The sequence below is a fragment of the Dinoponera quadriceps genome, unplaced genomic scaffold (genome assembly GCF_001313825.1).
Source record: "Dinoponera quadriceps isolate SergipeBrazil2010 unplaced genomic scaffold, ASM131382v1 scaffold3514, whole genome shotgun sequence".
Lineage (NCBI taxonomy): Eukaryota > Metazoa > Arthropoda > Insecta > Hymenoptera > Formicidae > Dinoponera > Dinoponera quadriceps.
In genome coordinates, this window is record NW_014557497.1 from 38,730 (window position 1) to 65,778 (window position 27,049).

At 40.2% G+C, this 27,049-nt stretch overlaps 5 protein-coding genes across 5 annotated transcripts; all 5 read left to right on the plus strand.

Annotated features, from left to right (window-relative positions):
- The first annotated feature begins 723 nt into the window (after positions 1-723).
- LOC106749159 (odorant receptor 4-like) lies at positions 724-3,884 on the plus strand. Its single transcript, XM_014628320.1, has 6 exons — positions 724-860; positions 1,091-1,445; positions 1,766-1,996; positions 2,080-2,190; positions 3,509-3,664; positions 3,812-3,884. Exons 1-6 carry the CDS (start codon positions 724-726, stop codon positions 3,860-3,862), a joined length of 1,041 nt encoding a protein of 346 aa, XP_014483806.1. The 3' UTR covers positions 3,863-3,884.
- Positions 3,885-4,874: 990 nt separating this feature from the next.
- Positions 4,875-7,197, plus strand: LOC106749160 (odorant receptor 13a-like). The gene is made up of 6 exons (XM_014628322.1): positions 4,875-5,131; positions 5,318-5,723; positions 6,034-6,264; positions 6,346-6,456; positions 6,811-6,966; positions 7,147-7,197. The coding sequence occupies exons 1-6, from the start codon at positions 4,875-4,877 to the stop codon at positions 7,195-7,197; spliced, it is 1,212 nt and encodes a 403-aa protein (XP_014483808.1).
- A 2,141-nt stretch (positions 7,198-9,338) lies between these two features.
- LOC106749167 (odorant receptor 82a-like) lies at positions 9,339-19,095 on the plus strand. The gene is made up of 8 exons (XM_014628330.1): positions 9,339-9,441; positions 9,544-9,921; positions 12,264-15,490; positions 16,005-16,339; positions 17,141-17,374; positions 17,478-17,591; positions 18,258-18,413; positions 18,554-19,095. Exons 4-8 carry the CDS (start codon positions 16,061-16,063, stop codon positions 18,602-18,604), a joined length of 834 nt encoding a protein of 277 aa, XP_014483816.1. The 5' UTR covers positions 9,339-9,441; positions 9,544-9,921; positions 12,264-15,490; positions 16,005-16,060; the 3' UTR covers positions 18,605-19,095.
- Positions 19,096-20,590: 1,495 nt separating this feature from the next.
- Positions 20,591-23,735, plus strand: LOC106749165 (odorant receptor 4-like). Its single transcript, XM_014628327.1, has 5 exons — positions 20,591-21,293; positions 22,310-22,540; positions 22,942-23,055; positions 23,164-23,319; positions 23,584-23,735. The coding sequence occupies exons 1-5, from the start codon at positions 20,949-20,951 to the stop codon at positions 23,632-23,634; spliced, it is 897 nt and encodes a 298-aa protein (XP_014483813.1). The 5' UTR covers positions 20,591-20,948; the 3' UTR covers positions 23,635-23,735.
- Positions 23,736-24,572: 837 nt separating this feature from the next.
- On the plus strand, positions 24,573-26,814 carry LOC106749161 (odorant receptor 13a-like). Its single transcript, XM_014628323.1, has 6 exons — positions 24,573-24,814; positions 25,032-25,368; positions 25,813-26,037; positions 26,098-26,245; positions 26,433-26,605; positions 26,764-26,814. Exons 1-6 carry the CDS (start codon positions 24,573-24,575, stop codon positions 26,812-26,814), a joined length of 1,176 nt encoding a protein of 391 aa, XP_014483809.1.
- The last annotated feature ends 235 nt before the right edge of the window (positions 26,815-27,049 follow it).

Consider the following 27,049-nt stretch of genomic DNA (forward strand, 5'->3'; position numbering starts at 1 on the left):
TTTGAGAACACGCATAGTGTAGTAATTATGAAAGTAGTAATTATGAAAGTTAAACACTATTATTCGTTATCCGCCTGCAGTCCTAGAGAGATACGATTTTCTCCCTTCGTTTCCAAGACTCATGGCCACGAATGTAATTCAATTTCGATCTGTTCAAATAACAAATGCGGAATTACAATCGTTGAGCCGAGTCACCATACGTTTAATGGTCTTCGGTACACGTAAAAAACGCAAGGATCAGACACTTTTCATCGAAATATTACATTGTCATATTACATTGTCGTGAAGGGAAATTCGCGGAAAAAGACCGACCACCCCTCAAAGAAACATACGTGTAACTTTTTTTCCGATGCGCGGCCAGAAGGCATTATTTCGAACAGTCGACGGAATTACAAGACGTCCATGCTGATGATGAGTTGTATCTCGACTTTCTGTTATACTATGCAACGCATAATAACGATTGACCGGTGGGTATTGGAGTAGGGACGCAGCACGTGGGGATGCACTTGGAGAATCGGTCGGTACTCTCTTAGTTTATTCAACACATCGTGCTGTGCATGCTCCGACTTTAGTTTCCTCGCATCTCCTCGCTATCGTTGACAGATGATAATTACGAGCACTATAAGTCCGTCGTTGAAGAACGGTCTTCGGTTCATTGGTATATGGCCGGACATGCCATTCGCTGCCGTTAACCGCCTAATTTACATGACGAGCATATTGATCATGCTATACTTTCAATATCTGTACCTGTTCGCGCACTGCAAGCCCGAAGAGTTGCAGAATCTCGTGGACAGCTTGCCGACAACATTAGAATATAATTTAACTATCTTCAAACTGATGACACTTTGGAAGAATCGTCGGTAAGATTTCGCGTTAGACAACTCGAGTTTTAGTTTTTCCAATCCGTTTCCGAAGAACAAGACGGAGAATCTTTGTAATGTGCACCATTCATCCGTTAATTTTAAAACTGGACGTTAATTGACAATTATGTTACCTAAATATTGGTCAATTCAACGATGTGTAATTTCGTGTAGAGGTGATAACGCCACCGTGCAAAGTATCTCTATCCGATTAAAGCGACACATTACAGCGTTGTTCGCGAAATTCTGGCCGCTATGGACAGTGATTGGTGCGAGTGCGTGAACGTCGATCAGTATTTGCAAGTGATGACGGCGAAAGCCAGCATCTCGCATTTTTGCACAAATGCTATGCTGAGTTTCAACACGATCGCCTGTGCGCTCTACTTCGTGGGCGATTACGCGATTGGTATCGCACATCAGGCCCAGGGTGACAATGATACCTTACGACCGTTTCCCATCAAAATAACGTTTCCTTTTGAGGCCGAGCAATCGCCGATCTATGAACTGTTGGTCGTCATCTTGTTTCTGCACGTCATGTTAAACATGTACACACTTACTATTGTGAACGCGCTAATTTTCACTCTGGTACATCTCACAATATTCTGTAATAAGTCGGTTCATAACATAAAATTATCTATGTGAGTGAAATTGTATTACATCAGCTGCGATTTAAGTGAAGTCTGCAAAAGTTGCCTTTACACAAATTATAGCATTGGTAAAAACTTGATTCGAAGATATGAAATGCTCACCTTACCGGAAATGTTATAATTGAAAAATCGGTTGACATGTTTAAGCAATATTATTTTATGCACTCTATTTTCTTTTAATACACGTAATCTTCGGACCATATCTTCTTATTCAAACATAATGCTTGAAATCTTTGCAGAAACTTACGTGTATTTTAGGTATTTCATGCAAGTGGACAAATTGATATCATATGTGAAGAGTTCAAAACCATCTCTGAGAAAATGTCCTATTGTGGATATTGTGAACATAAAATAGGAATATTGATCGAAAGGCACAAGAAAGTTATATTATTTTCCAAGAATCTCGATAAACTTTTTTCTTTTATGGCTTTAATGCAAGTGTTTTGGAATACCTTGGTCATCTGTAGCCTGGGATTTCTCGTAATGACAGTGGGTATCGCTGTATCCCTAGGAATATTCAGTGAATCAGACATCGTAATTCACTCTATTTATCTGATGGTTTAATGATACAGTCTGTTTCTAATGAAGCTGGCGTGGGAATGGTGAAAAGTCTACTTGCTTACATCGGCATAATGGTGGAAATTTTTATCTTTTGCTTCGCTGGAGAATATATTAGTTTTAAGGTTAGTAACTATTTAAACATTTTTTGTGTCCTTGCTTTTCACAAACAATTTAAATCGATTATTAATTATTAATTATAGTAGGATGATTGTATAAGACAATTTTTGATTAAGAAATATCACTTATATACACACATATATATATTGATTAAGAAATATCACATATATATACACACACACACACACATATATATATATATATATATGGGTCATTCCATGTGAAAGGGGTACGCTCAAAAATTAGATTTGATCGAAACCTATGGCAATCGGTAGTACTATTTTAGAAAACATTTGACGAATTTTTGCGGATTTTTTGACCCACATCATGAGCTTCTATGGCTGTCATAAAATTCGAATTTTTGCTTCGACTACCAGTTTCTTAATTCTCGTCGTCGTCGTCGTCGTGCCAATAAAAAAAATCTGAAACCATTGTAACTTTATAGCATTTTTCTCGTAGAATCTGAAAAAAATATTTATAAAATTTTAGGGGGTAGTTTTCACCCTTATTTTGAGATTTTAATGTTTAAAATCGAAATTTCGCAAAGTACGCCACCTTCGATTTTTTTTTGTTTTTATTCCTTTTTAAATTTGCTTTCGATTAAGTCATGTCTCATGATGGTAATCGACCTGGAACAGGCCCAACCGTCTTGAGGGTTGAGATATAACGGTAAAAAGGTGGATTTTTGCCTTTGGGCCTTATGTTGGGCCTGTTCCAGGTCGATTACCATCATGAGACATGACTTAATCGAAAGCAAATTTAAAAGGGAATAAAATAAAAAAAACAAAAAAAATCGAAGGTGGCGTACTTTGCGAAATTTCGATTTTAAACATTAAAATCTCAAAATAAGGGTGAAAACTACCCCCTAAAATTTTATAAATATTATTTTCAGATTCTACGGGAAAAATGCTATAAAGTTACAATGGTTTCAGATTTTTTTTATTGGCACGACGACGACGACGAGAATTAAGAGACTGGTAGTCGAAGCAAAAATTCGAATTTTATGACAGCCATAGAAGCTCATGGTGTGGGTCAAAAAATCCGCAAAAATTCGACAAATGTTTTCTAAAATAGTACTACCGATTGCCATAGGTTTCGATCAAATCTAATTTTTGAGCGTACCCCTTTCACATGGAATGACCCATATATATATATTGAATTATTTCTCATTGTATTGCGAATGGCTCATTTGCGTGCGTGCGCGCGCGCGCGTGTGTGTGTGTGTGTGAGTGATATTTATAATCTATAGCCACTATTTCTAATTTATCTACGGAAGAATGATATAATTTTATTTTAATTTCTGTTGTGTTTCATTACTCCCAGAGTAAATCACTCGCCGATGCAGCGTATGAATCTTTATGGTACAACATGTCGCCTACGAACGGTAAAAATATATTATTCGTTATTATGAGATCACAGAAACAATTAAGCCTTACAGCGGGAGGAATGGCGAATTTATCGTTAGAAGCCTTCGCAAGTGTAAGCGTTCGAATTTTTCGTGATCAGGAGCTATCTAATAATTTATAAACTTTTGCTAATTAATTCCGGCTCTTTTTACCAAATATAACGTTTACTTATACACATGTATGCATCTGTTTGTGATTAATTTGTTTCATCTAATTGTAGATCATGAAAGCGTCGGCTTCATATGTGTCCGTCTTGAATGCAATGTATTGATTTTACTTGAAACTATAGTATCTCAGGATTAATACTGAAAGGCGTCATTAGAACTGAGTGACAATTTAGAAACTCTTGTGAAATGACATTACATAATAACTGTATAACGAATTTTGATATCGGCTATGTGAGCGATCGAATATTTGTATTTTATGAAATCTAAGTTCATATTTAATAAGATATGAGAAATACTTCTTTGTTACTTCGATGTTATGTTATATATTAACATACTTTTTTTGAAAAAATAAAGTGGCTCTTTTTCCGGGAAGTTTGTAGATTTCTATACAGGTATTAGATAGCATCCTTACATTACTTGTTCTTCCATTAAACTTCTACGTATATCTGGTCGATATAGAATATTTAAACTTTTGATATACCTCCATATGCGCACTTTTGAGGACACATATCATCATAATATTTATGAAAATTACACGCCATTATTCGCTATTCGCCAAAGGGAGACATAATATTCTTCTTTCGTTTATTTCTTGCAAAACACGTGGCCACACGTGCAATTCAGTTCCGTTCTGTTAGAATAACTAATACGGAATTATAATCGTTCAACCTAGTCATCGTACGTTACATAGTCTTCGGTGCACGTAGAAAATGCGAGGGTCACCCGTTTTTTGTTGACGGCCTTACATTGTGGTGAAGGAAAATTTGCGGAATAAATTGTTCACCTCTTGAAGAGGCATACGTGTAACTTTTTTTCTCGATGTGTGTTCAGAGGGCGTTATTCAGAACGTCAATGCGCGGTCGGATAATATTATTCAGAGTGGAATTACAGAGTGGAATTACAGAGTGGAATTACAGGACGTCAATGTCGATAATGAGCAGTATCTCAACTTACCGTTATATTACACAACGCAGACGTAACGATTGATCAGTGTTAACCGGAGTGGGGATATGAGACACATGGGGGTGCACTTGGAGAATCGGTCGGTGCGCTTTCAGTACACCACGTGCATTATCCGGCTTTAGTTCCCTCGTATCTTCTCAACATCGTTAACAAATGATAGTCACGAGCACGATCAGTCCATCACTGAAAAGTGGACTTCGATTCCTCGGCGTGTGGCCGAACATGCCACATGCCGCCATTAATCGGCTCATTTATATATCAAGCATACTAATCGTGCAATGCTTTCAGTACTTGTACGTATTCGCGCACTGCTCTTTCGGCGAGCTGCAGAATCTCGTGGACAGCTTGCCGCCGACTTTAGATTATAGTTTGACGATCATCAAACTATTGACACTTTGGAAGAATCATCGGTAAGATACCGCACCTGATGCGAATTTCAGTTTCTTCGATCCGTTTTCGCTTCGAGAAGAGAGGCCGAGTTTCTTAACGTGTATCGTTCGTCCGTTAGATTTTATTAACGGAATTTCTAAACGGAACTTTAATTAATAATTATGCCGTCTAAATTAATCGATGGGACGATGTATAATTTCGTGTAGACGTGATAACGCCACCGAACGAGATATTTCGATTAAAGTGACACATTGCAGAGTGGTTCGCGAAATACTGGCCGCTATAGACACTGATTGGCGCGAGTGCGTGAATATTGATGAATATTTTCGGTTAATGACGGCGAAAGCCAGTATCGCGCATTTTTGCTCGAACGCTATGGTGAGCTTCAACGTGACCGCCGGTGTGCTATACCTGCTGGGTGATTACGCGGTTGGTATCGTACATGTGGCTGAGGGCGACAATAATATCTCACGACCGTTCCCTATCAAGATACTGTTTCCGTTTGAGGCCGAGCAGTCGCCGATCTACGAGCTACTCGTCGTCATCTTGTTTCTCCATGTTTTGTTAAATACATACACGGTTGCTATTCTGAACGCTTTGATCTTTACTTTGGTATGTCTCGCAAAATTTTATAACGAGTCGACTGGCAACCCGGAAAGTGATTTAGTTTTACTGACTATTTAATTTCACTTATGAAATTCGGTTTTACACGAAGTCCGACATTAATGGAAAATTTACCTAAAATTATAAAAAGTTATCGCTACAAAAATGATTATGTGAATAATCGGTTATCGTATTCACAAATATGGGCAATATTATATTATGTTTTCTCCTTTCTAATTTGATAATGATCTCTTTCAGGAAGCATTTTCTTCTTTAAAAATAACACTTGAGATCTTTACAGAAATTTCAGTATTTTTAGGTATTTCACGCAAGCGGACAAATTGATATCATATGTCAAGATTTCAAAACTGCTTCTGAGAAACTATCTCATTACGGATCTTCTGGACATATAATAAATATACTGATTGGGAGGCACAATAAAGTGATCACATTTTCCGAGAATCTCGATCAACTTTTTTCCTTTATGGCTCTGATGCAAGTATTTTGGAATACATTAGTCATTTGTTGCCTAGGACTTCTCGTCATTACAGTGAGTATCGAAGTATCCTTACGAATGCGTAATAATAGATATCGTAATTAATTCAGTTTAACTGATCGTTTAATGTAATAGTCTGTTCATAATGAATTTGGCGTTGGCTTGGTGAAAACCATATTTGCTTACAGCGCTATAATGGTGGAAATTTTTATCTTTTGCTTTGCGGGAGAGTATCTTAGTATAAAGGTTAGTGAATATATTGAGAAATGTTGAAATGTACATGGCTTTTTCACATAATCTCATAGAATAATTAATTATTAATCGTAGTGGCCTGATTGTTTAGCATAGCTTTCGATTGAAATATCTTTAAAAAGATACATCTATTTTATAATAAGCGGAAATTTTTGTTTGTTCGCCATTTTTATTGTAGCTACACTAAAATTATCGTGCAAGATTTAATCATATATACACAGTTATTTCCCATTGTTTTACGAATATTTTATGATATTTATAGATTATAATTACTGTTTTTAATTTTTTAAATAAAAGGGAATATCAGTTTACTTGAATCTTTGTTTGTTGCATTGCTCTCAATCTCAGAGTAGATTACTCGCCGATGCAGCGTACGAATCATTATGGTATAACATGTCGTCTGATCACGGTAAAAATGTATTATTTGTCATTATGAGATCACAGAAACAACTAAGTATCACGGCGGGAGGGATGATGAATTTATCGTTAGAAGCTTTCGCTAGTGTAAGCTTGAGAATTTTTCTTTTTCTATTATTGTCTAATAATTTGTATGTTTACTAATTAATTTCAGCGCTTATATTACCAAATATATTGTTTACACACACACACACACACACACACACACACACATATATATATATATATATTTCTTTACGAATGATAATGTGTTTAATCATATTCTAGATCATGAAGGCGTCAGCATCATATGTATCTGTGTTACATGCGATGTATTAGTAACATTTAAAATTATAATACGGTAGCGCAAAATTATGTAATTACCATGGGAAGACAGTTTAAATACTGACTTATAAAAATTTTAAACATTTTTATAATAAGATTTGATTAGATATTGATGCGATTTGAAGTGTAATTGGAAAATTGTTGATCACAAGTTAAGATTATACTTAACATGATATAATAAATGCCTTTTCGGTGCTTCGTTATTAAATTGCATATTAAAGTAATTTTACCTAGAAAAAAATAACACAGTCTTGTTAAACATATTCGTCGTTGCACTTTTACGCGGTTGAATTTTGAGCGTATCCATACAGTTTTGTTCAGACTTAGAGTCTCTTTGTTGCCTTACTTGCAATTAGGCTTCTCCGTATATCTTTGGCCAATTCAGACTTTACTTTTGATATCCTTTCTACGTCTATTTGTAGAAAGACGTAGTCAAACCCTGAAATATCGGAAAAAATTACTTGTTATTACGTTACAAGTCCTCAGTACAGAAGAGGCACAATTCCTCTTCTTTATTTATTTCCTCCATATGTCTCGTATTGTAACTACGGTTACAATACGAAGCCGATTGGCCTAATCGTGATCGTTCGTCTGAGTTTCCGTACATTAGTGGTTTTCAAGATATAGAAGACTCCGAGACTCATTTTGTATCTGTTCTTGTGAGTTCTTCTAGCCGTTTACCTGCAATTCTGACACATTCTATGTTAAAAACACCTGACCGAATTCAGTTATAAATTGTAGTGTGTCACAAAATTGACATGCTGATGATGGATGATGATTGGCGTTAGTGCCGGTAATGTCGATCGGCACTTACGCGTCATGACCATCAAAGCCAATATCTCACATTTTTGCGCCGATATAATGTGGAGTGTCAATGTGTCACCCGCAACACTATATCTTTTCGGGAAGGGATGGAGATACGCGCGACGCGTGCTCTGAATCTGACGGAGTAACGCAGTAACATGTCACGGCAATTTCCTTTTAAGCTGAAAATCCCCTTTGAAGTCGAGCAATCGCCGCCCTTCGAGTTCCTCGCATCCGTACAGTGAGTCTCTGTACGTTAATTTGTATGTTGTTACCTTTGTAAACGCTCTTACCGTCGCTCTGATAAGCCCAGCGTTTCGCGTTTGTCTTACAATTATCATTGTTTACCTGATATTTTGTCAGAAAAGTTGTACTAAATATTACTCTTACATTCATATCACGTACAGAAAAAACAATTTGTTTCTTTTAAGAAGTCATCATCATGTAATACGATATGCGTATTACATAATGATGATTTCTTAATTTCAGTTCAATCGGGTTAAAATTATGTTATTCGTGATGTGTGTTGAGATAAATTGCGGAAGCAAATTCGTTAATACACGAAACTGTTACACAGAAAAAAATTGCTAGATTCAAGTAAATATAATAATAAATATACTCCGATACTCCTTAGTAAATGTTTACTTGGGCCAAATAATATTTACTTGATTCAAGTAAAATATTTTCCAATTAAATTATCCAAATAAATATTTATTTGGTCCAAGCAAAATTTACTTAATCCAAACAGAGATTTGCTAAGGAATATTGGAGTAATTATTTATCTTGAATTCAGCACTTTTTTCTGTATATATTTAGTGTGGATTTTGAGATTCGCACATAAAGTTGCTTATGATGAATATAAATCACCCCTCATTCACTTTGTTTTATTGCACCCTTATCGCACAGTAAAAGACATCGTTATCCAGAAAAACAGCCCACTTCGCGAGAGCATTCATAATGTCCTTGCCGATCTGTGTATTACGTTTCTGTCTTTTGTGTTTCTTCTCCAAAAATATTCTCTCTCGCCACTTCGGGAGCGTAAATTGTTTTTTTTCCCTTTCGACGATATTATAGGTAATACCGCTGTAATATGAATGAGCGTATGCTCGGGGCAAGATATATACATTTTCAAAGAAAATAACTGCGCGATATGGCAATAGCAGGAGGTAGCCTGCTGATCGTTTTTGCCGAGTCTGCAACCTTAGTGCAGGCGCACTCGGAGAAACGCACTGCGCGGACGTAATTACACGAAGATCGATAACCGTCCGGAGAGGTCTTACCCCTTTGTCGCTCACCTCCCTGCGATCGGTCAGTTGTCTCGTCATCATCACGCGACGCGTATCCGATTAATCGACGTGAGCGTTTCGCAGGATAGTTTGGTGACTCACCTGACGACAAGGGATCTAGCGAAACAGACGGAGGATCACCGTAATTGTAAGGCTAGATTCACGCTGTCCGTCTGGACAGTGACAAGCAAGCGTCCGTGAGTCCTCCGTCAAAATATTCTTCAATGCTTTTGTATCGGAATGTTCACAGTATCTGTCACCATCACATCTAGCATTGAGCATTGAGAAACGTTTCGGCAAAAAATTGACGTACGTCTGCCTGCCGTCGTCTAGATGGATAATGTGAATCCAACCTAACGTGATGACTATAACAGGTATGACTATAACGGGAGTGACAACCGTGAGCACCTCGGTGGAGACGGACCTTCGATATATATCGACATATGGCCGGGTTCGTCTTACGGCAATTTCCAGTGGCTCGTCTACATAACGTCACTGGTGATAGTGGTGTACTTTTAGTATATGTGCATCTTCGAGAATTTCGACATGAATAATCCTTCGCTGCTTATAGATGCGCTGAGCATAACCCTGAGTATAGCCCTGGCCTATAGCGCTTTTGTTGAAATTGGTAAGCTTCTGGCTGAATCGCAAGCAAGCTATCGATCGAAGGTGAATCGGCGAATTTACGTCTCTTTTCGACGATATCCTGTAATACGATAGTATTGTTAATCTATGAGCGAAGTCGGATTTTATGTTTAAGATCACCTCAATTTTTTCTCTAGATGCATCGCAGCCCATGAAACAATTTGTACAGTATCTGAAAATGAACTTGGGGCGATTTTAAATATAAGATTCGACTATGAATATTATTCTATGTGTAATTTATTTCATTACATACGTAAAGAGAAGGATATGGACCTGTCAGTTCGATTTTTTTAATTGGCTTTTGATTTCAGTCTTGCTACGCGCTGATAACACATTTATTTTTACATTTTACATGACTGAGAGGAAAAACATCAATAAGAACTGACGTAAGATATAAATTGCGAAATCAATCACAGGGGAAAAGGTTTAGAATCGATTTAAGACTCATATTCTCATATATAAGCAAGAATATATAATCTTATATAAAGATAAAACTTGCTTATACATGAAAAACTTCTATATTGTTCCACTAAAAATATATTAAAATAATTTTTATACATTTTTAGAGGAAAAAATATTGGTTAGAAAGAACGATATCTTCAATCTGATACAATTCTTAATAATAAATAGAATCTAAAAATTGGTTATTAATTAATTTAGCATCTGGGTAAGGGTTTTAAGAGGATTTAGAATTATAGTAATATTACTGGGACTCAAGAATTTGTTTAAATGTGAAAGGTCGATTTTCCGCGTACGTTCGTCTGGAGAATATTTAGTATACGAGGGCGGTTCAATAAGTACCCGTGTTAGAAATGAAGACACCATTTTTTCAAATAATTTTTTTTTATTTTTCAACATAGTCCCCTTTTAGAAAGATACACTTCTCCCAACGTTCCTGCCATTTTTTTAACCCCTCCAAAAAATAGGATTTGTTGAACTCTCCAAAATACGCCTCTGTCTCGGCGATGACTTCCTCGTTTGAGCTAAATTTTTTTCCCGCGAGCCATTTCTTCATGTTAGGGAACAAGAAAAAGTCGCAGGGAGCCAGATCGGGTGAATACGGGGGGGTGCGGCAGCAATTCATAACGCAATTCATGCAGTTTGGCGCATCCGCTTGTTGTCCACCGTGAGCAATCGCGGCACCCATCGGGCCGACAATTTTTTCATCGCCAACTTATCATGTAAAATATTAATTGCCGTTCCGGTCGACACACCTACGGCCTTTGCTACTTCGCGCACTTTCGTTCGTCGATCAGCGAGAATCATGTCGTGGACTTTTTGAATGATTTCCTCGGTAACCACGTCTGCCGGGCGTCCTGGTCGCTCCTCATCAAAAACGGATGTTCGCCCACTTTTAAATTCGTTGAACTAATATCTAACTGTGGTCATAGATGGCAAAGTGTCCCCATAAACAGCATACAAGTTTGCTTTTATCTCCTCGCATTTTTTCCCATCCAAAATCAAAAAGCGATTTACCGAACGATACTGCTCTTCTTTCATCTTAGCGAAAATCACCAAACACGTCTTACTCGAATGGCTGCCAAATCCAAACTAACACATCAATCAGTCTGCAATTTGTTTTACCGTCGTTTGATATACGACAGCACATTATGATAACACCAACTTCCATCAGAAACGCCCTCTGTCGTCTAACAAGGGTACTTATTGAACCGCCNCCATTACATACTGAAAACTTTTTTATTCTTCCATAATAATATTAATATTGATAATATTAATATTTAAATGGCACTATAATATTTGTGTAATTTTGCCTCCTTATTACCCTATATTCTTTCTTTACCATTTTTGGAGCAATCATATTTAATTTATTAATATTTTTTCCTCTCATCTCATGATAATTATTCTTGAGTAACAAGAATATAATATTTTCAGTAGAACTATATAACATTTTTCCATATAAGTAAGTTTTATTTTCACATAGGATTATATATTCTCGCTTACATATGAAAATATGAATCTTGCATTGTTATTAATTTTTTTCTGTGCATAAGTGAAACCAGAAAAGGGGATATGAAATGGATTCTTCTAAGAATATGGATCCTACTATTTATTTTTATTATTTTTACACTCGTGTTTTCCGCGCGGATCCCTTTGCGTTTCGAATCTCGTGTTTATTCAAGCGATATAAAAGTGTCTTGCCAGGAAACAGGAAGACGCGAGAGACGTAAAGAGACGTCGGCGAGACTCACCAATTCTTCGGATGTCTTTCGGGGGTGTCTTTTCACGCGTCTCTGGACTTTCGCGTTATTTGGATCACGCGTGTGTCAACACGCTGAATATTTTCCTTCACGTTATTCTCCGTAGAATATTTCACGAGATCCTGCCGACAATGGACGAAGATTAGGAGGCCACATCATGGCTGATTCGCATATGTACCTGATAATAATCTATACCAACCTGTCGCGCCGATGCTCTAACATTTTAATGTCCATCAACGCTTCAGCTGCTGTCTTCTGTACCCTCGGAGGCCTCGTTCATCGCTCCGCGAAGAACAAGGGCGAGAACGATCCTCGTGAGGCGAGGATTCGATTTTCCTGTCACATACACAAAATGGAATTCCCATTCAAGGTTAATGAGTCCCCCGATCTACGAAATCACGACGGTAGTCCAATTTCTCCACAAATTATCGCTCCTCTCTCTGATCGCGATGTTAATTTAAGTTAATTCGTTAGTTGTTACATTAGTAGATTAATTAACCGTTTTGCTAATTGTTGTTTAACGTCAATCTCTATAAATGTCTGTATTGTGTAGCAGAAGTTGATTAATTTGCGTGAAAGATAAGTGATAATCGTACAAGTCAAAACGGGAGAAAGAAAGAGGAGAGAAAGATGTGGTAGAATATATTTTCAACAAACTTAGCACTTGTAAATTCTTCGCGTGAATGGTCAGATCGAAATAACGCAACATGACCTAACGAAAATATTCTTGGAACGCCTCGTGACCGCCGGAGATTAAAGTATTCATCCAAAATACCAACGAATCATCACACTGTCCGACAATATTACAAGGATCTCTTTCCTTGGATTCTTTGGAAAATTTTTAATTTTAGATCAACTGTGCAAAGATTTGGTTCCCACAGTATAGATATCAATGTATGTTAAATTTTGCGGAGCCGCACATATATTTTTGATTGGAATGATTATTTTAATTTGTTATACCTTCATCTGCGGATATGCCTCGCAGTCGTCGTCGACTTTCGTTGAATTCAACTGCTTGATTTTCAAGACAAATCGATCGGAGATGCCGCCTACGAGTCCGTCTGGTATTGTACGATATGACAGTCAGTCGATGTCGAACTCTCTTATTCGTGATTGCGAAGTCGCAAAAGAGATTGACGATCATCGCCGGGAAAATGATGAATCTTCCTCCGGAGGAGCTCACCAGTGTAAGGCTCGCTTTTATACGCGTATACAATGTCGCTCGTCGATATTAAACGCGTCTCGAATGAATTTTAAACTGACTGACTGTGCAAACAATTTACGATGTAAGCGACTCCACGACGCTTGCGCCAATGTGCATATCTTCGATATGCATAAGCGATACTTACAATAAAAATAATTTATCTTCCTCCGGGTTATGGAAGTCTTTACTCCGTATATATCGGCATTGCGCACGATGCACTGAAATCCACCAAGAATTTCGCCGAAACGAGCGGACACAGATATCAATTGACAGATGGCAATTCGTTCCTCCGCTAATGATGAAACCCATCGCAGAGAATGCGAGTAGAAAAACGTGTACGAAATTCACGTTTCTTGAAATACGATAAATCGATCATCTTAATGACGACGACAATCTTGATAATATATATATATATATATAACGCATATGCGCGCGCGGTTTTTTGTATCACCTGTGGAACAGAAATACATTTGACTCGGGAGCGTATCCGTCTGAATTGCATGATTCTTAATTATAAACGTGGATATTCGATTAATAAACTTAAGACACTCATGACGTAAGCTAACATGTTTTGTATATCTCCGAGTATATTAACACATTTTGCACGTCAAGCTGATTTTACGAAGACCCTTCCTAGAGTTATAGAATTCTTCTTTCCAATTACCATCATTTTTATCTTTAAACGTCATTTTATGTTAATTATGTCACCACCTGTGGTGTTAAGCCCACTTTAAAATAAAACTTGTAAAATCAATCAATAAAGGAAAAGACCCGAAGAAATTACGAAATTAAAAAGAGTAGGGCCGTAATGAGCCAAGCACGGATTTTCTAGTGCTGTAAAGTGAGAATTAACAACCTCGTAAAAGAAAACAGATTAAGATCTGGATTAAAATCTAAAGTAGAATCTTAATTGTAACAAATAATCAAAATTTTCGATCCATGCCTATTGAAGAAAGTCTGGACAAGGAGCGAAAGATTTCCTCGTTTATTATAATAATAAAGATTTAACTAGATTTATTATAATAATAAAGATTTGATTAGGTCATCAATTCTCGTTTTATAGTACTACAGAATCTGCGCTTCATTACGGCCCTATTCTCTTCAATTTAAAACTTGTACGTTCTACGTGGTATCGGTCGAATAAACGTCATTCGTTTACGAATGACGCGGCAGTCAATGTGACAAAGTACATAATACCGACGTAATTAGCGAATAAATAGTAAATAATGAGCGAGCAATAAATATTTTCTCCCGGCGGGTTCGTTAGAGACACGTGCGCATTATTGCCGGTAATTTCGCGCGACATTTGAACGCACGAGAGACGGCAACTCAAAGCGCAAGAGCTTACACGACCTTTTCACATTCCCATTCCCCCTTTCTGCACCGACGTTCCCTTTTCTTTCGCACACGCTCGCTTCCCGAGTTCCTTTCAATAGCTGCATATCCAAACGGTCGGACATGCGCGAGATATCTCGCTATGTGCGCACCGTGGACTCTACATTTTTTAAGCAAATAACCCGCGTCCCCCTTTCGTGAGACGTCTGATATGTATCTCCACGAATTATTCTTCTCTCCCGCCGACAGCAACACAATAACAACCCGTAATCATCGGGAATACATGGAGTACGCTTTCTTTCCTGCGCCGCTGCATTAGGCACGACGGGAGCACGCATAATTGCGATTAATCGATAACGAGCGGGTTCTCGGGGTCGACGCATTGTTACCTCGCGCAGCTCAGCCGCTGTTATAGCTTTCAGCTCGCCGAAGCTCATGTTTAATTTCCGAATAGCGTCGCTCACTCGGTAATCGCTCACTTCCGACGTGAGAGGGAGAGGGAGAGAGATAGGAAGTCAGCCGGGCGATTCACGCGAGATAATGCGCGCGACTTCCATCAGCACTTCTGTCGAGATCGGCCTACGCTTTGTCGGGATCTGGCCGGGCCTGCCGTATGGAAACTACTCTTGCTTCGCATACATGATGAGTCTGGTGGTCGCGTTGTACTTTCAATACTCGTACATCCTCGGCCATTTCGACGTCGACAACATCTCGAATCTCATCGACGCGCTCAGCATCACCCTGTCGTACAGCCTCGGCTTCCTCAAGCTGGTCTCTCTCTGGTTGAATCGCAGGTGACCCTTATAGAAATATTTCACCGATTTTATTTTTCATACGGCCTGTTTTAACACGTTCTATTATTTTTATGTTCGTTTCACGCATTCTCGACTATAATGAATACACAAGAATATGCGTGAGTATTTTTGAAGAGATTGTCTGTCTTCAATATTCATTTTCCAGCTGAGTAACAGAACGTTAATAAACAACATGTTCCTCTCTTACTCAGTTTCGTTTCAACATGGAAAGAAGCGTATCAAAGAGTCATGTATTTACTCGTGCTTGAAGTATACCTTTTCGATCTTAAAACGAGATTATATTCAGCTAAATGCACGTTTTTATTATTCAGAGTAACAATTTTTACGGGTTAAAAATAGTGAAATATTTTTGTAAGTGGAGAAGCTAGCTTCTTCCTCCCTCCCTCCCTCCCGCATTCCCAAGTTGCAGGGAGGAAGAAGAAGGAAAAGACCAGCACGCGAAGTAAGCGCGCAATTGTACGCAGGATATTTTATGACATCCTGCTGGCGATAGATAAGGACTGGAACGACGCGTCGCAGATTGATCGCGATCCATCGTTGCTGTGTATCATGACCGACAATGCCAGTCTGTCGAGACTTTGCTCCAACATGTTGATCAGCATCAATGCCATCGCTGCGATGAGTTACGCCATGACCGGCCTAATACGGCAGTCGGGCGACTTTAAGGATGATCTTAACATTAGCTCGAGAGAACTCCCCATCAAAATGGAGTTCCCTTTCAAGGTCAACGCGTCCCCGTTCTTCGAGCTCTTGGTAGTTGGTCAATTCCTCCACGAGGTGTCGATCGCCGCTTTGGTCGCCACGATAAATTCCTTGATCGTCACATTGGTGAGTAACATTATATTTATAAGCGCGAGTCGGCTGAAAAACTCACATCTAATTTTAAATTTGCATCTGAGTATTTCGCCTGAAGCAAGTCTCATGTATATATAACAACGATATATATATATATATATATATATATATATATATATATATACATACATAAAAAAACACACACACACATATATAATAACACGGCATTAAAAATACACGGTTCGCACTAGTTACATGAAACTTGCCGCAAGTGAAATACTCAAATTTGAATTTAGAGTTAGATGTGAATTTCTCGGTCCAGAATATAACTACGTATATTACGAATAACTAATTAAATAATTCATGACTACAAATATAATCATGTGTATTATACGGTCCAAGTAGGAAATTCAGATCTGACTCTGTAAATTCAGGCCTGATTGTCTTATGTGAAACGAGTTGCAAGTCACGGCTATTAATACGAATCTAAGACTCGTTTCTACGGTCTTGATGCTTGAGATTAAGACACTCAGATCTGAGTTTAGATTTTAAAATTTCATGTACATCGTATGATTCAGTTTAAAAGTCCAAAGCTATCTCCACACTTAGACTCGAATGCTTCATGTGAAATAAGTTTCAAACAGCGACTAAAACACTAGACTAGACAAACAAGACTAGACACGGGCCTAAGATCTATAGACGTGATGTCTACTTTTTTCTCCTTTTTTTTTTTTTAATTACGCGCGTTCTCGGGTTGGAGTGTCCGCAAAGAGGACTTTCGTTAATGATGATTCGGAAAGACGATATTTACAGATCATTAATAGCCGCGTTTAGGTGCTTCACGTGAGCGGACAGATCGACATCTTGCGTCAGGAGCTATCGATGATTCATTACGACTCATCTCAGCCGCGCGAATCAATCGTCGCCGATGTAAGACTTTTGATCGTTCGCCATCAAAGAATAATAACGCTCTCGGACAACATCGACGAGCTCTATTCGAGCATAGCGCTGATGCAATTTATGTCGAATACCTTGGTCATTTGCTGCATCGGCTTCACAATCATTGGCGTGAGTAGTAGTCTTGTCTTAATTGCTGGAACAATTACTCTTCGCAGGATCGCGCAGGAATGTTCGAAACATATTTTCCGAAATGATCATCGCTCTGCCGTAGTCCCTTGCCGAAATCGGCGCCGCCATGATGTTGATGAAGACTATTATCTTTTACATCGCCGTGACGCTCGAAGCCTTCATCTTTTGCTTCTCTGGGGAATACCTAAGCGCTAAGGTTTGCACGTTGTTTTACTTAGTTATAACATGATGATTTCTTAGTATTAACATGACGAACTTTTCGCCGAGCCATGCTCTCGCAGGAAATTTCAGGCCTTAACAAAATGGCTAACTCATAATTTTGAGACAATCTTCCATATCCTAGACTTTCGTCTAAATTATTATTTTTTTATATTTTTTTCACTGTATAGTTTGTTATCAATCATAAACAGAACGGTTCTTTAACTTAAGACTCCAGACACAAGAGAGTCATTGCAGAGTCGTATACATCATAGGGATATGTTAAAAATATTGCGATATCTATCTGATCTAGTGTTTTGGACATTTCTGTGAATTACATTTACTAACTCATTTATAAATTAAAATATTATTGTATTCAAATAAATACTTACTACAAGCTACTAAAATATATTTAAATTGATAAAAATATTCCTTGACTTAAGAGGCTGAAAACCGGGTAATTACGTTCACTTGATCCTAATACTTTTTTTCTACATGTTTATTTCGTCGAATTGCACCAAATTTGGTCGGTCTAACACTTTGTGATACTTATTCTTCTCGAATGTCTAAGAGTCTCTTGGGCCGATACCACTCAATCACGAAATTTCACTCAAATAATACGAGAAATCGTTTCCTTTACGATTTTTTCACATTACCTTTTCAGAGTAAATCAATCGGCGATGCAGTGTACGAGTCGCTCTGGTACAAAATGACACCTGCCGAATGCCGGATTTTATTGTTTGTGATACTAAGGTCGCAAAAGAGACTGACGATCACCGCCGGGAACGTCATGGATCTCTCCTTGGAAGGATTCACGACCGTAAGAATTCTGCCTTACGATTTTACGCCATATAAACGAGATAAGCAGTAGGCTCAGCCCGCGAAATGTTTGTTAAGACAAAGCGGGAAATAATTGGCCGCTCGCTACGCCAGTGAAATTCATCGTTTTCTTTCGTCCAGGTGATGAAAGCGTCCGCTTCGTATATGTCAGTGCTGCACGCAATGTATTAAACTGGAGAGGATCACGATCTTACTCATGCCAAGCACATCCATCGTGGTTACTGACGTATCAGACGGTAACAAGCGTAGCATTACATGTAGCCGTTCTAAAGTGAGCTTTTCGATGAGAAGAAGACGATTCGTAAGAAATTGTGTTTTGTTAAAATAAACGATTCTATCCTTCATGCAAATTGCGAGCAATCGACTGTCGTATTCGCGAACGTCACGGATGGAGCTTCCGTCTCGTATGACTTAAGGCCGTAAGAACTTCATGTCTTGCAAACAGTTTTATGATAATTTCGAGTCTTAGATCATTATATGACACTTGTGAATATACCTCCACTGAATTACACTCATCGTTTTCACTTCAAACGGAATTAGTGAATTAGTCGATTTAATAACATCAGCGGTTTCTCACGTAGCGATATCGCGATCTATATGTACGTATCGTTCCTCTTCTCTCTCTCTCTTCGTTTTTTTTTACCGATTTCGTTCATCGTCCATGTTCTCTTTTCTTCGTATCGGTACGCAATGTGGTTGTTATTTTCTCTTCCTCGATTTTTGGCTGATTGAATGTATCCTTTCCCTTCGTAACGACCCGTTTTCAGCTTATAATGGTGTCTTCGTATTTGGTCAGGGGATAAAAAGTGTTCGCATTGTGCGTTTAAGTGCACGCGATATATACCGCGGCGAGACGGAGCCTTGTAATTATCCGGGCGCACAAACACCGTATTCGCGCAATAATTCGCCGAAATCACGCGATACAAATGCGGTTGCGTTACCGATTCGTTCATACAGCCTCTCGGACGGTAAAAGGGAGTCGGGAGTCATAGTGGTTCCTGCACATATATTCTCATGAATATTCTAAATTTCCACACACATGTGCGCACCTACAAAAGTCTCCTTCATCGCTCGTGCGCAGCGATAATACACGGAAATACGCCGCTGCAAATAATTATTTCTTTCCCGCGCCGCGTACACCCACCACATCCAACCGGATGTAACAATTTAATTTCCCTCGCCGCGCAGCTCACGTTCGTTCGGCGCGTTTCTCGCTGTTTCAGGATGACCTGTCCGGTCATTAACCTCTCGAGGGTCTCACGCGTGATCGAACTCGCACGACTCCTGAATTTTTAAGGATTCGAAGTAATCCCACGTGCGACGTTCTCGCTTTCTCTCTCTCTCTCTCTCTCTATCCTCCCTCCGCGCTGATTCCCCTTTTTTTCTCTCCCCATCTATAGCCGTAGTTATCTTACCGTGAACCGTCACAACCTTATCCAGCAATTTCTCCGTCGAGTCTCGCGAATTTCTCGCCGGTATTTCCCATTGGTTCTCAAAGGACACAGGGGTGAGGAGTCAGAGATATACGTATACAACGATCTTCTATACTTACCCCCGCGTGTATTTATCCATGCGTTCGACGTCGTCGTGACGCGGAGCGCACGGCCAGATTTTCGACGAGGCGCATCGGGATATTTCGCGACGGTGTAGACGTAAGAAAGAACCACCGGCGACGTCAATCCGGGCGCGGAACTTCACCAATGGCATCGAAGATCGACTCGACGTTCGTCGGTATCGTCAGTCGCTCGATCGAGATCGGTCTCCGCGCGATCGGCGTATGGCCCGATTCGTCTTACACAAGTCTCCGTCGCGCTTTCTGGATGATCACGCTCACGATCGCCCAGACTTTTCAATATCGTTACTTCATCGTACACGTGCGCACCGACGACCTTTCACATCTCATGGACGGTCTCAGCACCACAATGTCCTACAGCCTTCTGCTGCTGAAACTCACGATATTCTGGGTCCACCGGCGGTGAGTCTCGTCGTAGTCTCTCGGTCGCACAACTGAAAGACGCGAGAACACGTTGTCAACAATACGGCCTTGCCCATGCAGGCGGCTTTGCACTGCATTTAAATCGGTCGGAATTTTTTTGAAAGTGAGGTGAAATGTGATGGAAAGGATCGTTCTTTCCTTCGCGACGCCGGCCCATTTGATGTACCGGCCGCTGCATCTGCTCGTGAAAATATGTTTATATGATATAAATTATACGTGATATTTATTATGATAATTTATATGATACAACTATACGATAACTATATGATAATGTGATAAGCGTATGATCATCTAAATGACAAGTAAATTATCTGATACGTTAAAGTTTACAGTATGCGAAAAATTGCCTCCTTTGATAAATTTTTGCACACGATTGTTTGAAGGTTTTTCGAACGTAATTCTATTTGCAACGCATACGCACTATACGCACATATAGTACGTACATAGAGGAAGCAGGCTGATAGCCACATTCTCGCCCTTGACAGTCGAGTTTCTCGCAGGATATTTCATGACATCCTCATGATGATGGCACGGGATCGAAGCGAGTGTGTGACCGACTGGGCCGCGTGTTCAATGTCAAGGACGATCGATGTCTCGCACCGATCTTCCAATCTGATCATCGGTCTCTACTCGATGTCAGTATTCCTCTACGGTACCGGGGTGCTGGTCGGTCACACCGACGATCCCAACGAGGTCGAGAACGAGCACCTCTCAGTACTAGAGCGAGAACTTTTTCTCAAGATGGAACTGCCCTTCGAATCCAACGCCTCACCTATCTACGAGGTCGTCATGGTCGTGCAATTTTTCCATCAGCTCGCAGCGGCGACTATAGTCGGCGTGCTGAATGCCTTGATAGTCTCATTGGTGAGTGAACTTCATTCGCGGGGCGATGTCGACCCTTTGAAAAACACATTTAACGCGGGATTTACTCCTTTGACTGTTGAGTCAAAGAAGTAAATTTGCGTACATGCGGTCAAATGAAAAAAATAGAAATATATTTCTACGATTACGTGGCGTCTAACGTGAAAGTTCGAAATATATACGAGACTCCGAGAGAGAGAGAGAGAGAGAGAGTAAAACGTAATTTAACAACGCGAGGAGAATCCGGAGTCAGTGTTGTAAACTTCTGCCGGTAAATGATCCATCCTGAAGCGGAGGGAAACCAGAGAGAAACTGTTTACTTCGTACTTAAGAACCGAAAGGTATCGCGAAATATAATATCCGAAGCATCCTTGCGTAATTAGAATTAATGTACTGCTAAATGTGCCGTGTACAATTATCGCGTACAATTACTTCTCACAGTATGGAAATATGTAATTTAAGTCATTTAGTAAAATAATAAAACAATTTTAATCGGATCTCTCTCTCTCTCTAGCGTGTCGCCTCCGCGTAATGAGCATTCGAGCTAATGAGATACTTCCGTGCCATCTGGGCGATTAATCACTTACTTCACGTACCGTTATATGCATAATGAAAAGCGCTCTAATGATCGTCGATATAAGCTGATTATAAACGTCCGCACCTTTCTCCTTTTAAATCTTTCCTCCCTTTATAACGGGACTACAATTTTGTTCAGAATGACACGTACGAGAGACTACCTTCGGCCATTCAGCGCTCGAGATTGCGGAGATCCTGAAGTGTACCTTCAACATGAGCCCGTCCTTTTTTATGTATTATTCAATTTTCTTCCACTTCGTTTCAGATTTATATCCCGTGTGTGTTGCGTGTCGGTATAAAGGTATAGCCTTAAGACTCGGCGAATCTTATTTGTCTACCGTCGGCCTTCGCTGCCGAAGAACCTCTGCATACACAAGTTGTTCTTTACATTGGGTCGCACCAATGTCGAGAACACCCTGCAGGGCGTTGACCGTTATTTTTAGATTCTTCACGTAGGTGGTCAGATCGATATTATGTGCCGGGAGTTAGTAGAAATCTCCTCGGGCGGCCGCACTTTTGACTCGCGGGCCTCGGATGTCAAAGCGTTAATACGCCAGCACCAGAGAATTATCGCGCTCTCGAGCGACATCGAGACGCTCTTTTCCTATATAGCGCTGATGCAGTTCCTGTGGAACACTTTGGTCATCTGCTCCCTCGGATTCGTAATTGTGACCGTGAGTAACGCTTCACAATGCACGACGCGGCACGAACGACCGAACGCACGTGAACGTCACTATTAATATAACGATAAGGGTAATTAGAAATCTAATTGAAAATCTGTACTTAAAAAATCTAAGGCTTATAATACGTGCATATACACACACAAAACGCAAGTGGCAGGCAAATTTACCAACCACAATCGATCATTCTTGGGTTATAGGGAGAGTAATCGAGTGTGGCTAATTAGACTATTGCTTTCGTTTGTTCCATGGGCCGTTAGTTTTTTTAGTATAGATTTTCAATTAGATTTTCAATCATGGTCAGGGAAATCTAATTGCAAATCTTTATTTAAAAAATCGACAGTTTATCTGGAAATGCGACATTTTACTACCTGCTGTTTCTGACCGTGTTATAGTCGATCGGCGACACAGAGGGTTCGACGATGCTGATCAAGTCTCTCTTCTTCTACCTCGTTATCACTCTGGAGGCGTTCATATTTTGTTACGCTGGAGAATATCTCAGTGCTAAGGTCAGAACAATTTATGGACGCGTTTTTCGGATTTCAATCATCTTTTCGGACTTCGTGCGAACGATTTTCCGCGACTCTTCACCGGCCTAATTATGCGCTCGCTTGTAGGGTAGAATGATCGGTGATGCCGCGTACGACGCGAAGTGGTACAACTCGAGTCCTACGCAAAGCCGCATTATATTGTTGCTAATCTTGAGGTCACAAAGGAAACTGACTATCACGATCGGCAAATTTATGGATCTCTCATTGGAGCGTTTTACCACAGTAAGGTGTACCTCGAGATCGATGCTTCTTCCCGATGAAAATTGCTACTCGTTTTCGACATCTTTTTGACGTTGCTACTTCGGATTTGATTTGCACGCTCGCGAAAAAGAGAGATAATACTTTCCCTTTTCACAAAAATGTACATGAAAACTGTGTCTCCATCCTCTGTGTGCGCACACGACTCAGCTTTAATTTGCCAAAATATTATGTGACGTTTCAGCGACCAACACGGGTAGTATCAGTTGAAACATGTTTCTTTTCTAGATTATCAAGGCGTCGGCGTCCTACGTGTCCGTGCTGCATGCGATGTCTTGAGAGGAGCATGAATAATCGAAGACGCGCCGTGAGTCCCCCGTGTACATTCGTAGCTATTATGAAAAACATAACATCTCCTGCGAACACATTGCAACCTCATGTAAAAAAAATACGTCAATACACGTCCGTAATCGACACGACGTTTGCTTTGAAATTTAATGATCTCCCCGTGCCGTCCGTCCGATCTTCCCCAATGTCCAGCCTGCCTTTGCGCCATCGCGAACCGTCTCCTCTCCGTTCTCTTTTTCTCTCAATTTTTTCTCATCAATTGATGTTCCACTATTTCCACGCTTTTTTCCGCACCGTCTGACATCCTTAATTATTCCCCGAACGAAATTACGCAGCCACACGAGCGGTACGCTCGCGTTGCATTTTTAACGCCAACAACGCCGCACGAGCAAGGAACGCGCTTGTTCGCCCTTGTTCCTGGCTATGCATCTTTTTTGTAATCGCAATTATCGGTTCGCACTTTTTACTCGTGACTTTCAAGACGAAGAAGAAAGTATCCTGGGTATACGCGACAGGTATAATTCCTATTGGTCGATCGTGGATGGAAGTGGGGGTCGTGCGACCGCGGAATCCCTAGAATTTTGCAGTTTCCCCGAGACCCTTCGACCAACCGCGTCAACCAAGCGAAGACCGACTTCGAACAGGTCGCTTTATCGATCCGGCTGCGATCGGCACTTCCGTCGCTCGTGTTCCAGTCAATGACGCCGCGAACTTCCGACGTGCAACAGCCGAGGCGAATTCCAGCGGTAGATACTCGGCTCGAGTAAATCCAATCTGCCAGGAAACCTACGTTCCTGGCCGCGTCTGTAATGTAGACTGCGACGGAAAAGCGAGTCAAGCGGTAATCAGTGCCGAAGCTCCGTGCAGACCAGGTGCGACCGACTCGCGGGATCTGTTCGGACGGCCTGATGAAAAGTGACGCGGGTCCGATGAGCACCGTGTGCCGCTCCGTGGAGTTCGGACTTCGCGTGATCGGCATGTGGCCGGGCACGTCGATCTCCCGTGGACTCTCCTACATATCTCTGATGGCGATGTTTCAGGTCTTTCAGTACAGATACCTGTTCGCTCACTTCAGCGAGCAGGACCTCTCGCTCTTCATGGACGTTCTGAGCGCTACCATGGCTTACAGCTTGCTGTTCATCAAGCTGATACTCCTTGCCTGCAATGCACGGTAAGCGCTTCGTAGCGAATTCTCGACGATGAGCGCGATTTGCGGCACGAGGGCGACTTTAATTCCCACGCTCGTTATTCTCGATCGGGAATACACGTCTCGTCGAACGGCCCGGCATTCGATTACGAATCCACGAGACTTCAATGACATCTCGCGAGAAGATCCGTGTCCTCGTCGTACGTTGTAACGATCACTTTCCGAAATTAATTCGTTATAGTCTGCTCGATGAAATCATAGCATGCGTGGCCGAGGACTGGAAAGAGCGCGACGCGTCCGACGAGCACGCAATGACCAGGATGGCTTTCGCCGCTCGTCGCTTCTCCAATTTGATCATCGCCTCGGGCGCGACGTCGGTCTTATTCTACGCCACTGGCACCCTCATGTTACGCAAGAATGACAATCGGACCGTAGACCGGGAACTCTTCCTCAAAATGGATCTGCCCTTCGACATCGAGAACGGATCTGTCTACGTAGCTGTTCTCGTTACACAGTTCATTCATCAGATGAGCGCCGCTGGTATCTTGGCTATGTTGGATGCCTTGCTGTTGACTTTGGTAAGCGCGAACATTCCGTGATTCATCGGTGTGTTTCTGCAAGTTGCAATGCGACGCGGTACAGCTGGCTTGACGGAGCAATTCGCTCTGCAAATATGTGATTAATAGAAATGTTAGTGACAATATATATTATTTTATTTAAGAAGGGGATATATATAATTGTGTCAAATAAATATTGTAATAAATACATATTATATATATAATTATATCAGACACAAATACATAATTATATATATAATGCTATATAACATATATAATTATATATAAAAAATATATATAATGATATATATATATAAATATAAAAATATCTGCTTAATAAAATTACGAAATCTTCTAAAGACAAAAATTTAGTTCCTATATACTGAATTTTTAAGGAATTCACTCGTTCGTTTTTGTTATACGGTTTGCTGAAGAATTAAAGAGAGCACGTCTAATGATGTTTAGGTTCTTCATGTGTGCGGACAAATTGACATAGTGCAGCAAAAATTGAGCACAATCACCCGGAAGGATATCGAGCGAGATACATGCATGGTGAAAATACTGGTCATTCGACATCAGAGGATTATCTCCTTCTCCAAGAACATCGAGACTCTGTTCTCGAAAATCGCGCTAATACAATTTCTATCGGACACTCTGATCATCTGTTGCCTGGGCTTTCTCATCGTGATCGTGAGTAGTCTGACATATCGAACGTTTCTGTCGGGACACACGATATCTCGATAATTTCAGTCCATTAATATCCCGAATGGGACGACGATGTTGGTGAAGTCTGTATTGTTTTACATCAGCATCGGCATGCAAGCGTTTATATTTTGTTTCGTCGGAGAGTATCTCAGTTCAAAGGTCAGTGTATTTATTATAAGGCACACTAAGGAAGATATTGATACGTATGATTTGACGCTGGATTTCAAATCTTAACTTCGTCTCAAGATGTTATAAGGACCATTTTATGGTTATATGGTTTTTAAGATGAACTTGAGATGAATTTTTTAAAATGACATTAAATATAAGATTTGATCATAAATATCGCTCTAAATGCGAAATTTCTTGTTCCGCGACGAAACCTTGCCGTGTGTTGCAGAGCGAAATGATCGGCGACGCGGCATACGAATCGCTCTGGTACGATCTGAAGCCGAATGAAAATCGCGATCTTTTCTTCATGATCGTGAGATCGCAGAAGCGTCTGACGCTCACCGCCGGCAAGTTTGTGAATCTTTCCTTGAGGCAATTCGGCAACGTAAGATTTTAACAAGTTTACGAAAACGATCGATGAAGAGACCAATGCAAGCATAATTGTTTGCGTATTTTTCCGAAGTTTTCGACATTTTCCAATCATTTTTATAGCGGGTACGATGTTACCACACGATAGTCGTGTATGCTTCTATCATGTTGTAGATCGTGAAAGCCTCGGCGTCATACATGTCGGTGTTACACGCGATGTACTGAAGCTTTAACGTACTTTGTATGGCTGCTTACGTGCACGGAAGAATATTATACTTCTACTACCGCCGTCAGCTGTAAACACGATTAGCGAGTTTCCTCCAGAAAGCCGATGAGGTTTCATATCGAATATATGCGAGTAAACGAGCGGGGATATCGTTTACTAAAGTATTGATAGCTTTACATGGCCTGTAACGTATAAGCACGGAATCGTAAATATAACGCGTTTCTTCCGATTGAT

Bases quoted from the DNA above. Each gene is read 5' to 3' on its own strand.
- LOC106749159 (XM_014628320.1), top strand. From the start codon at position 724: ATGCTATACTTTCAATATCTGTACCTGTTCGCGCACTGCAAGCCCGAA. The intron at 861-1,090 runs GTAAGATTTCGC...GACACATTACAG, and splicing joins ACACTTTGGAAGAATCGTCG to CGTTGTTCGCGAAATTCTGG. The intron at 3,665-3,811 runs GTAAGCGTTCGA...ATCTAATTGTAG, and splicing joins CGTTAGAAGCCTTCGCAAGT to ATCATGAAAGCGTCGGCTTC.
- LOC106749161 (XM_014628323.1), top strand. From the start codon at position 24,573: ATGAGCACCGTGTGCCGCTCCGTGGAGTTCGGACTTCGCGTGATCGGC. The intron at 24,815-25,031 runs GTAAGCGCTTCG...AATTCGTTATAG, and splicing joins CTCCTTGCCTGCAATGCACG to TCTGCTCGATGAAATCATAG. The intron at 26,246-26,432 runs ATATTGATACGT...CCGCGACGAAAC, and splicing joins TATAAGGCACACTAAGGAAG to CTTGCCGTGTGTTGCAGAGC.
- LOC106749167 (XM_014628330.1), top strand. From the start codon at position 16,061: ATGACCGACAATGCCAGTCTGTCGAGACTTTGCTCCAACATGTTGATC. The intron at 16,340-17,140 runs GTGAGTAACATT...AGCCGCGTTTAG, and splicing joins ATTCCTTGATCGTCACATTG to GTGCTTCACGTGAGCGGACA. The intron at 17,375-17,477 runs GTGAGTAGTAGT...GCTCTGCCGTAG, and splicing joins TCGGCTTCACAATCATTGGC to TCCCTTGCCGAAATCGGCGC.
- LOC106749160 (XM_014628322.1), top strand. From the start codon at position 4,875: ATGATAGTCACGAGCACGATCAGTCCATCACTGAAAAGTGGACTTCGA. The intron at 6,265-6,345 runs GTGAGTATCGAA...TTAATGTAATAG, and splicing joins TAGGACTTCTCGTCATTACA to TCTGTTCATAATGAATTTGG. The intron at 6,967-7,146 runs GTAAGCTTGAGA...ATCATATTCTAG, and splicing joins CGTTAGAAGCTTTCGCTAGT to ATCATGAAGGCGTCAGCATC.
- LOC106749165 (XM_014628327.1), top strand. From the start codon at position 20,949: ATGATGATGGCACGGGATCGAAGCGAGTGTGTGACCGACTGGGCCGCG. The intron at 21,294-22,309 runs GTGAGTGAACTT...CGTTATTTTTAG, and splicing joins ATGCCTTGATAGTCTCATTG to ATTCTTCACGTAGGTGGTCA. The intron at 22,541-22,941 runs GTGAGTAACGCT...ACCGTGTTATAG, and splicing joins TCGGATTCGTAATTGTGACC to TCGATCGGCGACACAGAGGG.